Source organism: Calonectris borealis, chromosome 7 (assembly GCF_964195595.1).
Source record: "Calonectris borealis chromosome 7, bCalBor7.hap1.2, whole genome shotgun sequence".
Lineage (NCBI taxonomy): Eukaryota > Metazoa > Chordata > Aves > Procellariiformes > Procellariidae > Calonectris > Calonectris borealis.
The window spans coordinates 21,371,100-21,386,454 of NC_134318.1; the positions used below are offsets into that span (position 1 = coordinate 21,371,100).

At 43.0% G+C, this 15,355-nt stretch overlaps 1 protein-coding gene across 3 annotated transcripts in view; it reads left to right on the plus strand.

Annotated features, from left to right (window-relative positions):
* SORBS1 (sorbin and SH3 domain containing 1) overlaps positions 1–15,355 on the plus strand; it is a 177,383-nt gene that overhangs the window by 114,880 nt on the left and 47,148 nt on the right. For 2 of the 3 annotated variants that reach the window (XM_075154483.1, XM_075154482.1), the window contains 3 exons: positions 6,450–6,597; positions 11,080–11,109; positions 14,862–15,037. In XM_075154483.1, the coding sequence (XP_075010584.1) occupies positions 6,450–6,597; positions 11,080–11,109; positions 14,862–15,037 (354 nt within the window). Of the gene's footprint in view, positions 1–1,784; positions 2,592–3,171; positions 3,544–6,449; positions 6,598–11,079; positions 11,110–14,861; positions 15,038–15,355 lie in introns of all 3 variants that reach the window. The other variant, XM_075154481.1, reaches the window with a different exon arrangement.

Genomic DNA, 15,355 nt, shown 5'->3' on the forward strand with positions numbered 1-15,355 from the left:
ACCTATAGCAATGCCACAGAACAGACTTTCCTGAAATTGTAAGTGAAAGTGGAAGAAGGCACAACTCTGTTGAAGGCATGGGAAGGAGCAGCACCCTAAAGGAGAGACCCATTTACTGCCTGATACTTACAGCTGTCCTGTAGTCCCTTATTGACCTTGTTGATGAACAGAGAGAGCGCTGATACACATAGTACTTCTTGTGGAAGTCTCAAGGTCTGTTGTCCAAACTAAGCTGAAATGGAAGAAAATGGAAAACAGCAATTGCAGGTGGTGAATGAGTATTTCCTGATAATACTATGTAGTGATAAAGTGAGGCTTCACCTAATCTAGGGAAATATTGTGGCACTCTGAAGTCTCCAGACTGAAACTACTGTCCTTAGGGAATCAAAAGGAATGAGCCTGTTCCAGAAGCAGAAGCCCTTCAGAAGGAGCACTTACCAACCCACTTCTCCACTCCCTCACACGTCAGGGAAGGGGGGAGAAAGAGAGGCAACGTGAGGACAGTAGATTTCGGGACAGCAGCTGTAATTTTGTGAAGCTATTCTAGGTCTATATCCATGTAACAAGAATAGGTGCTGGCCGCAACCTGTCATAGGTGGATGAATTTTAAAGGAGGCATTTTTTCCGATTTGAATGTTGCAAGTTGTTAAGGCACTTTCATTCTCTGGTTTTGGCCATTTTAGCAGTGGTTTAGCCAGCCTTTGCCCATAAAGATATGACAACTGGGTGTGTGTAAAACCTACTTTCATAGTCTCCAGAGGTTTAATTTGCAAGAATGCAGAGAGCTACTCTTCACTAGGTGGGTGTTTTAGTTCTCTTCCTTTCAGTATTTTATAGTTTTCAGCTACTGGCAACAAAGCAATAAATAAAACAAAACCTCTCTATTGCTAAGTTATTTTCCCTCAAAACAGTTTGGCTTTCAGAAAAAAATCACTGTAATTGGACTTGGAGTTGCAGTCAGCAGGCAGTTGTGGAATTGGCAGCCTATATGTTGCAAAGTACCAAAAACAGTAAAGCTTTTTTTTATTATTTACTAGAAGCAGGATTTCTTTGTTGGTGGTCTTGATTCTGGAGGCAAATTCTTATGAACTCAGTTCCTCGAGAAACTTTAATTGTTCCGGTCTTCCTGAAATAATTTTCAGGACTGAAAAATCCTGAAGAGAATTCAAGAGTTAGCTTTTAGAAGGAAAAAATGCTGACTTTTTACTTAGCCAGCTGTGGCAGGCTATAGTATTCACATGATGTCTGCTTCATTAGCACTAATGAAACTTCGCAACATTCATTTTTCGACAGTGCACTTAACATGCAGCAGAGATGGCCTAGAGCTCTGAATTTGGCTTTGCGATTCAAATGTCCCCAGTGCTGGGAAGTATTTAGTTACACAGACATGAGCCTGGGTTTAGTTAGCCAGGATGTTAAATCTTGACTCAGGCTTTCCCAGGGGCATGGTGGGTGTTGCTGTGCAGGCCTCTCGAAACAATATAGCACTGAGATTTATTTAGCCCAGAGAGAGAAATGTGTAGGCAGGGACTTGAGAGCTGGGTAGAGTTTGCCTGCTGCAGCGAGGAGTGCTAAGAAAGAGAGAATGTGTGAGATGATGTATGTGAGCGAGTTCTGCGCTGGCCGTCCAGATACTGTATTTGCTTTTTGTTCTTGCTGTATTAAAACCTGCTTAACCCAAGTCTAATGACCGAATTCATTCTTTGAATTTATTTATTTTTTCCTTCCTTTTTTCTTTCATTTGGTGCTGCTTCCTCTCTTCCTTCTTGACTCTGCCTGGGCAGGCCCTTGCTCCTCCCCGTCCTCCTCTTCCCAAAGAGGAAAGCTTTGCATGGCGTCCTCGCACTGACACTAAAGCGACCAACCTGTTGCCAGTGCCCATCATGGACTGCGTGTACCTGAATGCACCCAAGCCTTATACGCAGCGTGCATCACCAAATGCCAGTGCACGGTGTTATTTCTCATCACCTACTCCCTATGGGGCTGTCCGCAGTGGGAAGCAAGACTTGCCAGCAGGGCATTCTCCCTCTTCAGTCCCCAAAGATGAGGTGCATGCTAGGCAGCCACTCTTGGAAAGTCGCTCCTCGTCAGATGCATCATCTATACAACATAACCCTGACAGGGCAGATCCCAGTAGTAAGGCTGGAATGAATTCCAGTCATGAGACGAAGGCGGATAAAAAGGTCACCAAACTATATGTAGCTTGTTTATCTAACAGCACTTGCTCAGCCACATCTGAAAATTCCACTGGCACCGCACATGATCCAGCAGCCAGCACCAGTTTGGGCGCTGAGCTCACTCAGGCACCAGCCACCGACATTGTTTCCTCTGTAACAGATACTGGAAAGTCTCTTCCTGCTCCTCCTCCTCCTCCTGTTCCTCCCAGGCCATACTTTTACATTGTCCTCAGTAAAGACGCAGTTAGTTATGGTGCGGGCCAACCCTCCTGGACTCAGTCGTCACCTCCGCAAGCTGTGAGGGACAGAGTGCTAGAGCCCCAGAGCACAGCTGCCGCAGAGGACAGGATGAGAAAAGAGCCTTACCTTACTCAGCAGCGACAGCCACCATACAAGGCAATGGGACGCAGCATGGTACATGTTTTCTCCATAACCTTGTTTTCTTTCAGCCGTGTGAACGGTTCTTTAATTCATTACAATGTTCCCTAGATGCTTTATTCCCCTCCTACCTAATTTCTGAGCACTCGTTGTACCACCTGAGTCTTGTGGTCTTCTACTCGATAATACTTAACACCCCATGCGCGCCCCCCCCAACATTGATCTGTGTGTTTGTGCGTGTGTGGTGTTTGCAGGGGGTTGGATTGGGCTGGCAAGGATCTTGCTATTTTAGGGAGGTGTAAAAGAAGCAAACTCTGTAATGTGATGGTTAGTGCTTCTAAAGTGATGGTGAATGCAGAGCTGTTCTGTGGTTTGATTTAGCCTCACTGCACAGAACTGGAGAAGAGGGGTGGTGAGGGGAAGGAAGATTTTTTGTGAAAAACCGTGCATGTTCGTAGAGGCCAGGGGCTGCAAGACTGAAGAAGTATGTCTCTCTGAGGAAAGATCTGTTGGGGCTTCGTATCATTTTGGGTGCATCCTTGCATGACACTATATGGCTGCGTTAGACTAAAGTACCAATCTCCCCCGTTGCATAACAACACCTTGTTTCCCACAGGATGCCACTGCCACCACCACAGCTCAGCCTGGGGTTATAGTAGTCCCCCTCCTCCAGGTTAATCCAGACAGACAGCAAGAAGGCAGCTCCAGCACTCCACCACCGCCTCTGGTTCCTTTCGGGCAAGGCTCCGTATTCCCTGAGACTGTTTCTCCTGGCTCACCCTTGACTTTTCCGACTCTAGACGATTTCATTCCCCCACATCTCCAGAGGGGTTCCCACCATAACCAAGCACCTTCTGCGTCTGGCACATTACCCTCTGTTTACCCGAAACTGCCATTCTTCTCATCACCACCTTCACTTGTCCCTCCAATCACGGGGGCTTTGCACAGGGGCTTGAAACCTGAAATCACTGGAGTCATCTCACATACAGTAAGCTTGCCAAGTACCCTCCTCGCCCTTTTCCTAAATTTGTATTCCCAGATTAAAATTACTTTCTCCTTGCAATACTAAACTTTAGAGAGGAGTGATGACTCACTCCCTGCCAGCAGCATGACAACTGAAACCTTGTTTACGTCCTGTGCTAGTGCATGCATGTTGCCTGCCTTGTGCAGCTTTGAACTTTCTATTGACTTCTCACATCAACGTTTGACTGTCTCCCTTTGTGCCCATTCTGCTAGGTGATGCACACGTTAAGTCTTCACAGGATTTGCTCAGAATAATGGATTCTCTATAAACAGAATAGCTGCAACTAACTGATCTCTTCAGGCTCTTCTAATAGCATCCTTAATTGTGTTTGAATAACATTTAAAGCAGCAACAGCAGATCAGTTAAAGGTTAGGGCTGGCTTTCTGTTCCACTTGGAGCCACAAGACCTCATGGTCTCTACACAAATCCCTGCTGAAATCAGTGTAAGATTGCAGCCAGTATCCAATGACCTACAAGCAATGGTATCAGTTACTGAGATAAGAGTCTTCCAAGCATGTAGGTGCTATGGGATAGTGTCTCTTAGAGGGAGAGTGTCTCCTCAGTTTGGAATTGCTTGTCTTTGAAAATTTTGAAGAATTCAATCTGCAACAGTTTTAACTTGGAATTTACTGTGTTGTTCTTGGATTAGGTTTTGTTTCTCTTTAAGCTCATCACCTGTTTTAAAAAGTCCTCAGGGCCAAGGAGGAAAAGTAGCTCTCAGTTAAAGTTGCAGAGGAGGCAAAAAGTACCTGACCCTCCTTGTACTGGAAGTCTTACAACCACCATTTTTTTATATGCTTGCTTGTAAGGACAAGTAAGAAGTTCAGTAGAAACCCCCTTCTCTCATGGTGATGCTTTCTCTGCCCTCTGACTCTATAAGGATCTAGCAAACAGACATGTGGGGGGAAAAAAGAGAAAAAACAACCAAGGACGATATTTTCAAAAGTTCTCAGCATTGGCCTTTCTGCTTCTGTTGAAATCGGTGATTTTTTACTGCAGAGAGCAATGAAAGTTTGGGGGTTTTGTTTGGTGTTTTGGGGTTTTTTTGTGTGGTGTTTTTTTTTTTAATGGAGCCTATCTGCAGGCTCCAGAAAAATTCAGCAGGCATCTAAATCATAGAGGAGTAGGAAATTTTATTGTACTTGATTTTAATGAGATAAGAGTTTTGAAACATTTTTGGGCATGCTCACTTCAGGCATGTAGTCACAGAGCTGTTTTCCACAATGATTTAAATCGTCTTTGTTCACCCACTTTGGTGACTTAGCTGGGGCTGCTGAGCCTATCCTGATCTGACATCCTCTTCTTTGAGGGGTTCTTTATATTTTAGTTATCAAAGTGAATCTCAAACCCAACTCTCTCATATTTCTCCCTTGACTCCCACTCCTTTTCCCAAATTGCCTTGTTTGGGATATTATCGCAGCCAGCAAAATGGGGCTGGGTCTCTCTCTTAGGGACATCGTATGAAGACCATTGGTTCTTTTCTGCCCTCGTGAAATGTCTATGGCCTGATCAGATGCTGCTTGGAGCAAGATCACCTCCATCCAGCAGAACAGGATTGTTCTTCCCTATTTCCCTTCTAGGCTGGGGAGACTGTAGATGCTTGTTCTGATTATGGCCAATTCTCACTGTGATTTACCTCTGAGCTCTGGTGCCAGCCTCACTCTGGCCCCTGTTCAGCCCCCTGCCTGATCCTGTAGGTCCTTTCCCCTGACGCTGGTGGGTATGAAGGGCACCGAGTTGCACTTGGCCCGAAAAGCCGGGAGTAGGGATTCTTCTGGAGCAATATTCTGTGCATATTCAGGGTTTTTTTTAATAGCGATGAAAATCCCCCTGAATGCTCAGCTCCATTTTACAGATCAGTGGCCTGCAGCATTTCGGCCTGACAGTGGAGTAGCAGGAGTGCAGAAATCTGGTACACTTCCATATTCTCTTTGTTTGGATGCTCATTCCCCATTAACGGTAATTGTGTGTCCAAATTCCTTAAGAACCTTTGAAAAATCTCAGCCTAAACTGGCACACACAGTCTTAGTCATTGTCCCTTCTTTATCTTTTCCCCTTACTACCAACAAAAGCCCTGTATCCCTGGACTGAGATTTTTCAAAGATGAACTAGTTTAAATTTAAAGTCTCCCTGCTGACACAGCCTGTATTTCTACAGAACAACCAGAGCTGTGGTGATACCAGAGGTGGGTTTGAAATAAGCAAATAATGGAGCTGGATGCTTTAGGAGAGCAAGAGCAGCTTGCTGCCTGTGCTCCAGCAGCAAAGCCATGTTGAGTATCTTCCTTGCTAGAGTCCTACTTTTTACTCTCTATCAGTTTTGGGTTTTTTTTTATTTCATTATTTTAACCAGGTAGGTGTCACTCTGTCTCCTGAGTGATGGTGCTAACCTTTGGACTATTTGGACCTTCCTTACCAAACCAGCTGCAGTAATAATGTGTCACTCCAATATTGCATGAGTTTTGCATGTCTGACTTCTTGCTATGAAAGGAATACTTCTAAAACAAACGTTCGTATGTGTACGTATCAGGGGAAAGATGTCTGCATCTCCCCCTCAACCAGATTTCCTTATTTCTGGCACCCTGTGTTTGCTCCAGAGAGTCTGCCAGATGAATTTAGTGCCTCCTTTTGGGGTTGGAGTTGTGAAACCCAACACCAAATAATTATAGTACTGCCGTAGCAAACTAATTGCATTAACAACGAGCCGGGTACGTACAAGGAGCAGGGTAACTCTCATGCTTATGCCTTTTTTACTAAAATTTGCTGTGATTATGCTTCTCATTCAGCTTAAAATGTGGGGTTTTTTTTCCAGATTTTCCCAGCATAGCAGTCTTCCGCATGCTGCTAATGATGTGTTGCTCTCCTTTTCAGGACCCAGGTCCTGTGCTAAATGAAGTGCCCCAGCCTGGCACTGGCACTGACTATCCAAGCTCCTTTACTTCAATCAACAAGTCTTCCTCTGCCTATCCCTCTACCACAATCGTCAATCCCACTATTGTCCTCTTGCAGCACAATCGAGGTAAGGAGACTTGCATATAGATATTTGTGGCTCAAACTGAGCAACCTGTTATGCTACAAGGAACTGGAGAATGTGTGTGCTGTGGACAATTAAGTCCAGACTACTAAGAGCTAACAAAGCTGCCTCCAGAAAGTTGTAGTGACTGGAGCATACAACAGGCAAGTAAGAGGTTAGAGGTGTGGGACAATGCCTACTTCTTCTAATTAAAACTTGTGGATCAGAAGCCACTCTGAGATTGGGGGAGATGCTTATAACTGGGCTATGGACATATGAATAAGTTATTGCAGGGTAGCAGCTTATCCCCTATCAGGTGTCCTGTCATGGTGGAAAAGGGTGTATGCTCGCATCTATCTGTCAGTAGAACCAAGGTAGCTTGAGGTAGGTTATCCCACACTGCAGTGTGAAAGCAGACATATTTTCAGTTACTGTGGGAGAGATTTGACCTCTGAATTCTCAGCAGAATTTATCCAATAGTAAATAATCCATTTGCCCATAAGTTTGAACTTGGCAATTTGTTCCTCTATCCTTAACTGGATCAACTCAGGCTCATACTGCAGTAGTCTCAAAGCTTTTTGTTTACTTTCTTAAGGTGGGATACTCTTTTGGTTGGTTTTCCCATTATATCTGGAGCATTTCAGTGTGTACCACACAAGGATATTTTCTCTCTGTAGATTTTAAGAGCACAAGAGACAAATCTGTATAATATGATGATCCACACACACTGGCTCTGTTCTGAGACAACTGATGTCAAATTGTTCTGTTTACTAATTACCTTCACAGATAACAATTTGTCCTGTCTGAATATGTCTTGCCTCTGACCATTAGCACTCATGATACTGTATCCTGATAGATTGAAGAGCCTTCTCTCATCACATTTCTGTTGACTATGATATAGATCATGGCCTGATAAGCAACTTGATCGAGACTGTGAAGTATCTCATTCTAATGCATGTTTTTCGGTCTTTATAAATCAAACTTGAAATTTGCAGGAATCATACTGAACTGGTTTGACAAGGCATCTTAGTCATACATCTGTACTGACTGACATTGCATGTGTCATACTATGTATTTATTAGTAAAATCCCATATAAGTAATTATAATTTTTTTCTGGCATTATTGTTGACAGACGGATGTCCCAGCCATCACACTAATGCTTTTTGAAGGTTGTCACGGTATTTGCTTTCTTCCTTGTCCTGTGGAGTTTCCTTTGTACTCCAAGACATACTGAGGATGAACATTTAATGGTCCAATGAGTTGCCCTCTTCATAACTGCTCTCTTTAGAGCAGAAAACTGCTCTAAAACTCTTCAGTACAGTTTATATGAACGTGCTAATTTTCAAGCATTTGACCTCAGTTGTTGTCATTCAGCATAGTCCTTAGTTACTGCTGAAGTGGAAAGTATTTCTCCATCAGGCGGTAGGACGTCAGACTTTTTCTTTTTTTTTTTTTTTTTTTTTTTCCCCCAAATGCAGAATGGAAATAGTAATCGAGTGTGTCATCTTTTCTGCCCTCTTATTAACAGTTCCACTGTGCCTATTTGGTAAAAGAATGAGATCATTGCTAGGTTTCTGTTCTTCATGTACCTCAAAACCTATTTTTGAGTCTCAGACATTCTGTTAATTCTTTTACTTCCATTGTCGTTTTCTTTCACTTTCCAGCATATATTACCTACTTATAGATATACATTTTCTTAGTTTTCCATCTTTTTATGTGTGAGGGTTTCTTACAGTTCCTTATGCTTCCATTCCTAGCTAGGCTTTATCCCAGCGTAGCATTAAGATTTTTTTTTGTTAACTTAGTGTTTTTAAGTGGTTCTCGGATCTTAGTTATCTATTACATTTCTGTCATGGCTGACGTGATTCATATTTGGTTTCGTCTTTATGGACCTTATCTATTCAAAACTGGTTTGGTCTCATGGCATATAACAAATTGTTACTAGGTTATAATCCACCTTCCCCTGAATAGTTAATTATGCTTTTTGCTAAAATCAATTCCTTCATGTCAAGATGAGGTTTAATATAAATTCCTCTGTTGTGTTCTGAATTAGAAATTTCAAGGTCATTTTAATGTTGGCAGTCTGAGATCTCCAGTAGTTTAGTTAGTCTTCCAGATAGATAATGTGGCTTTCTTTCTCCTCGGTGGATTATTGATTGCTTTTTAAAGAGCTGTTTATCTTGTTCTCTGGAGTGACTGTTGTAGCAGACATCACCTACTGTCCTATTTTATGCTTTATCTGCTAGTTCATTAATCTGTAAGCATGTAAGACCCTTTGATTTGGAGCTGTCAGAGACTTAGAAACAGGTAATGGCATTTGAAGCACGGAAACGACACTATATCCTTTTTTTGTCTGCTTAATCTTATTCGGTAAGTTGTGATGAGAGATCTCAGAATTTTTTCTACTGGATTTCGGTAATACCAACTGAATAAGATTTATGCTTATAAACAAGTCATTTCAGATCCTCTTGTTCATTCCTGGCACCAAGGTAAGAATTTCTTCCTTTCGTATCTGTTGGTGTCTTGATTCATTTTCTTTTTGACACCTTTATTTTGCACTAAACGTACTCAAATACTTGTTTCCTCTTCCCCTTTTGTTACTGGCTTCAACTCTTAGTCTCCTCCAGTGCTCCCTCCTCTGGGAACTCTGAAGGTATCTACAATCATTCCTTCACTGTTGCCAGCACTTACATTCCTCTGCTGGACCCTTTCTCTGAGAAGCCTACAAGTTTTTGGCCTTTGCTTACAGTCCCAGAACACGAGATCAAGGGTGAAAGCCTCAGTTAGCTGGTGTGTGCCTGGGGCTGCAAGCTGGCTCTGGTCAGGCAGGAGAGTGAAACAGCAGACACCCCCTGCTCCTTCCGCTTCTGTCCATCAGCAGCTCTCTTTCCTACTCAGAGACATAAGTGAAAAGGAAACCTCCTCTTCGTGTAAAGAGTACTTTTTTTTTTTTTTTTCATGAAGAGTCTATTCATCCATGATATTCTCTCCCCTGTGGAAGAAGAGATAGGAAAGAGCTCTCAAGCATCAACTCCTTAAACCACATGTTTTTGTCGGGAGACCTTAGTGATTGAAATAAATTCTCCTCAGTGAAGGTGATGGCTGAAGCTGAGACCATCCTCACTCGCATATTTTCTCCTTTCTCATAATACAGCAGCCTACTCCTGATGGCCTGCTTAGAAGAGTGAACCCTGCAGCAGGTGGTTCCCATCTACTTTTCAGGTTCAGCTTGCTAACCCTTCCTTTTACCCATTGCACGTAGGGGTTTGTTTCGTATGTTGACAGCTACCCTGTGAGCATAATGCACATGAGCAGCTTGCCATCGGTGGTTAGCAGAACAGAAGTGCTGGGGTTAAAGAACAAAGTTCGTAGGTATAGGTGAGGGAGCTACACTTTGTGAGGAGAAATATCCTCACTAAGCAAGGTCTCCCTTGCTTAGTACAAATATTTAGTGAAGGTGGGTTCTGCTAGCAAACAGCATACACTTGGAGGATTGTTACCTACTGATTGTTACCTACCTAGACTTGCTTGGCAAGTGTCCCACGCCACCCCAAAACACAGTTATTTCCTGGGCAGGCATTGCATGGCATGGTTTATTATGAATATATAACAGATGTGATTAATATATTAAAGTTTTGAAATCTTTGCATTAACAATATGAGCTTTCAAGAGTGTTTGTATTTTGTATGTCAGTAAAATAGTTTATTCTTTTCAAATGGCTTTCATGCTTTAAATGAAAGGATTAATTCCTAGGAAGTGGAAAGAGCAGAGAACAGAAAGCTAAAAATTCTTGGTTTATTCCTAGTCGTGACTTGGGCAAATCATTTGGCCATCCCTTTAGAAAGCAGCTGTGAGCATCAACTTTAGGATGGTCAAACACGCTGAAAGATACCACAAATGTCCCAGTCTGGGATCTCTGTAATGAAAGGCCCTAAACCAAGGGGACCATTCTGAGAATCAAAGCCTTAACCAAGCTGTCTCTGTGCACAAATCACTGAATCTGTGGCTCGGTAGTATGTGATGAGACTTAGCAAGCACCAACAATTACTTAATCCTTTCCTATATCCCTTCTAAATGCTACAGCATTATTGTTTCAAGATCTACTTCATGCTAATGGTAACAGAGTTAGTTGTCAAGTTGTTTGACTCTGAGAGTCTTTACTGTTTTTCAAATTGTCTTCTCTCCAACTTTTTTCATTGTCTGATGTTAAGAAAAAATAAAAAAATTAAAAAAAGAAAGCTCTTTGCAAATGTATCGGTCACTGCATCATGAGATTTATATTATTCCACAAGGCTGCTGTGTGGACAAGGGACTCTGAGCTGTCACTTTGGCAGGGTATTTGAAAACAGATTCTCTCCAGCAGCTGCTGCCATTCTGTCTACAGCGAATTTGTTGCCTGTCAGAAATGCAGCACCAAAGCACTTGCTGTTTATGTCTCACCCATTTGTTCTGTATTTCTTTTTGTTTTGTTTCTTCCTTTACCACAGAACAGCAAAAAAGGCTTAATAGCCTGGCAGGTATGATGTGAAAGGTCTGCTACATTGCAACTGCTGCCTCTGCTGGAGCAAAGCTGCTGCTTTGTTAGCTTGTGGAGTACCTTTAGCAAACACACTTCCCAGGAACTGCAAAGGAATTAATATAAATATTTGTCCTGGCTTTGTCCAGGTCACTGAATGTTTGATTTCAGTCTTTTCTCCGAATGCTACCTGTGTGGCCACATGTTAATATACTGAAACCCTAAATTACTCGTCTGTTCCTCCTAAGTCATAAGATTTACATAGAGTTTGATTGTTCTAGTTTACTTTTGGGGCTGCCTTTTGAGCCTTTAGGTTTATTCCCTTGGAGCATATTCTCAAGTTTCTCTACACAGCCATTAGAGTCAGTCTTGCTTGTGGTGAGGGGAGAGGAAGAGAAATAAAAATCAGTATTTACATGACTCCAAGAGCAGAAGTAGTTGTGCCAGATGTCAAGAAATAGATGATAAAATTGTAGTGTGCAAGTATGCATGTGTGCTGCCACCCTTCTCTCCCCAGGCAGCTCTCTGCTCTTGCAACGGTTATGAGAGTCTCTCCTTGAAAGAAGAGCAAGTTGTTTTCCTGGTCATCTTTCCCTACCCACACCCCAAAGAGAAGTAGCTCAGTCTGCAGCGGGCATTATAGCAACAGTGCATTATGCACCACTTACTCATATTATTATTCTTTGGTTATGGCCGTGGTGAGGTATTTGGGGATGTGGGAGAGAAGAGAGTCACAGAGAGTGCTAAGCACTTTAAATATCACAAATAGAAACACAGGGAAGCAAATACTGCGTGCTCTTGCTTTGCAGACTAGCAGAGCGTGTCCCATGAGGCAGCTGCTGACCTGGTCTGACTTCATCCACCAGGTTCCGTTGGCTGTGACACCAGCCTGTCCGTCCTCTCTGCTGCCACCCTGCTGAGGTGACAGGCTGCATAACAGCTTATACCGGTTTCTCTCAGCTTCTTCCCTTAGTGTAGGTGTTGTCTCATCGGACACCACTCAGCTGTGAGTTTAATGCTTGCCTGCAAGTCCAGACAGAGGTTTCCTGTTGGTTTGCCCTTTTGCAAGGTGTTCCCCTTCATTATCAGGAACTCCTTTGTTTTCTGAACTAGAGATAGCCACAGAGCAGTTTGTTGCAGCCCATATGATCCTTGGTCTGGAAGAGTGAAGCGTGTTGTGGCACAGCTGGGCCTGCACCTGTTCTCCGTGTACCAAAACAACCACACAAAGCTGCTGGCTGCCACTTCTCCCCCTGCTTTTTATGTCCTCTTGATCACAGCAGTAAAACTGTCTTGCTGTGTAACCCCATATATTGCTGCTGCTCTTGCAAAACGATGGCTCAGGTGCTATGGAGTGTGCTGACTGGTGCAATCTGGTTATTTGGACGATTAGGCACCAGATTTGGCGCTCTGATTTTTAAATACCTCAAAGCCTGGTATATATCTCCATAAACTCTTTTGAAATCATTGTTGCTGCATGGCAAATAAGTCAGTGTGAAGTTTAGCCATTACTCTTTAAGTTATAGGGTATTGTAGGAAATCTGTGGTGAAAGATGTCTTCCGTAGTTCCTCCCTCTGCAAAGACACCCGTGCAGCACGTGTCTGTGTGTGCAGTATCAGCTGAGCAGCCAAACTGGAAGCCAAAGTGGTCCTCTCGGCTGAGCCCTATGGACCTGGGAACCTGGCAGGGTGCGCAGGGGAGGGCTTGACCTAATACAACTCGTGCTGTCAGACGAGCTTTTCCTGTCTCCGGGGTTGTCAGTCCAGCATCTTCAACCAGTTCTAAGTGCACTCCAAAAAATGCTTTTGAAAACTCCTTCAAAATATGTTTAACTGGCTGATAGATTTTCCCCCTGGCTATGCCATCCTAGATAGCTTCCCAAACCTTCATGTTATAGTATAAAGATGTGAATTCATGGTTGGGAGATGGTTGGCACAGGCCAGATGGCGGGGTTTATTTTTGCTAAATCATCAAAATAAAGATTTTGCTTATATCATGGCTGTGGCACTGGGAAATCAGACTGTGATACATTTACCCTGTTGTTTAAGTCTATATTAGGTATTTTGAAGATTATCATCATAGTTTCAGATGGGGTCTATCTGGCAAACAGCCAACCACTTTTCCAGTCCAAGGAGCTAGGGAATCAAAGAGAAATAATATATATTTACCAGTCCTATTAAAAAAGGACTTTGTGGCCTTCTCTGGCATTGAGAATTCTTTAGCCTGCAGAAAATAATGACATTTCTAGACCAGAAGCTCAGGACTTGTAACATCAGCAGTGACAATGATGAGTAATGGAGGAAAGCTGTGACTCTTCCTAAAGTTTGCATCCTCTCCACATCCTCATCCACATCCAAAAACCTGCTTCCTTTTGGTCTTCAAGGTTATGGAAAAATGGTCTAGTTTCAGTTGGTCTTTCCATGCTCTGTTTCTAGAGGCTTAGTAAGGAGTTTAGTAATGGAAATGGACCAAATACTTCCTACAAAATGGAGAGCCCTGTACACCGGAGACACAAAAGGACCAGAAGACAGTGCACACACATTCACAGGGAGGGGAAATAGGATGAAAATGCTAAACAAGGATTTAATAGATGCTTTGCCCCATTTTGAACATTTATAAACATTATTTCATTTTTCTTAAAGAGGAGGAAGACTTAAAGTTCGATGGTAATTTCAAACCAACCACTCAAACACAAATCCTTCATATCCTGAATTTTGCAGGGCAAGACTGTGTTTGCTCAAGGTACCAACAGACCAACGCTTTGTTATGCACAAGCCTTTCCTCTGCTAACTGCCCCTTTCAAATTTCTGCACATTTAATGGCTTTGGGCAGTATGGTGATGTGCATGTGAATAAACATCTCTCCCCCTCCCCCCCCTTCAATGCATGCAGTAATGTAAAAAAGATAGGACATGGCATAGTCTTGATGAGGCAGACTGTAAAATCACAGATGTTTCTTCTCCAGAAAATCCACACAGAAAAAGTCCTTGGCAGAGCCTAAGGGTTGCTGTGCTGCAGAGCTTCAGAGCAGCCTGAGCTCCCTTGGTTCCTTGGCCAGTGGTGGTGGTGGTGCCTGCTGCTACGTGTGGATGTCAGTCGGGCAGCATGAGGGAATTCCAGGTGGAAGCAAGGTGGTCTGGAGCAATTAGTTTTTTCCCCCCATCTTTATGCAGACTCATGTGCAAAAGGAATCATACATATGCTAAATAACAGTGTAATTTGTTGTTTACAAACTCTGGTTAGGGCACAGAGATGAATTGGAAGCATCGTATACTGACTGTAACAAATGGGATTGTCAGGCAGGTGAGTGCAAGCTGTTAAAAAGTAGTGCCCCACTACCTTGTAGGATGCTCCTTTAGATTGAAATCACCAGCAGAAAAAGATGTCTAGGAGACTCTATCACTGACGCTTTTTGATGAAGCGTGAGATTGCAGAGTCACTAATTAGTCAAAAAGACAGAAAACCCCAACCCCCAAACAGTCCTTGAAACCAAAATTTTCTGATGTCTTACATACATGACAGCTGAGACTGTTACGGGATCTGTGAGGTGGCTATCTGGGAGATGCTAGCCTGCTTTTGCTGGCATCAAACATTTTCTTGGTAGATTTCCTTCAGTCCACATGCTAACCACAGCTAGCAGTGACACAGTCTGTCTCATCAACTACTTGCTAGGATTTTTGCCCTAAAAGAGTGGAATATGGTGATCTGGTGAAATACTGGGATGAGATAAGAATCCCTCATTTTCATTTCCAGATTCAGTGCCAGACAGACCAGTTTCTGATAAAGTTGAATCAGCGCTCATATGGGACAAGCCGGTTCAGGACACAGGTCCAAGTGAGAAGAGGGCAATGGAGGAGAAGAGAAGCATTGTCAAGAGCCCTCAGCACGTGGCTGATACCTCCGTCGATGACATTGGCATTCCACTGAGGGTAAGAAAACACAAAACCTGGGCCGGATTCTGCCTACCTTGGGACTCAGGGAATTCACTAAAGCTTCAGAGACTGCAGAGATTTAGGGGAAGATAGAATTCTAGTTCCAATGTATTTTATTATGAACGCTTCCCTTTGTTATCCATGACCTGTTTCAGCTGCCTCGGGGAAAAATTAAAAATTAATATCTCTTTTTATCATATTTGAGAGTACTGTTTTCTGCTCTTCTGTTTCATTCACAACTAGCAGCTAAGGGAGAGTTTTGTCTGATTTTAGACATCTTAAAGGCAGATATCTCTTTTATACAACATGTTTAAG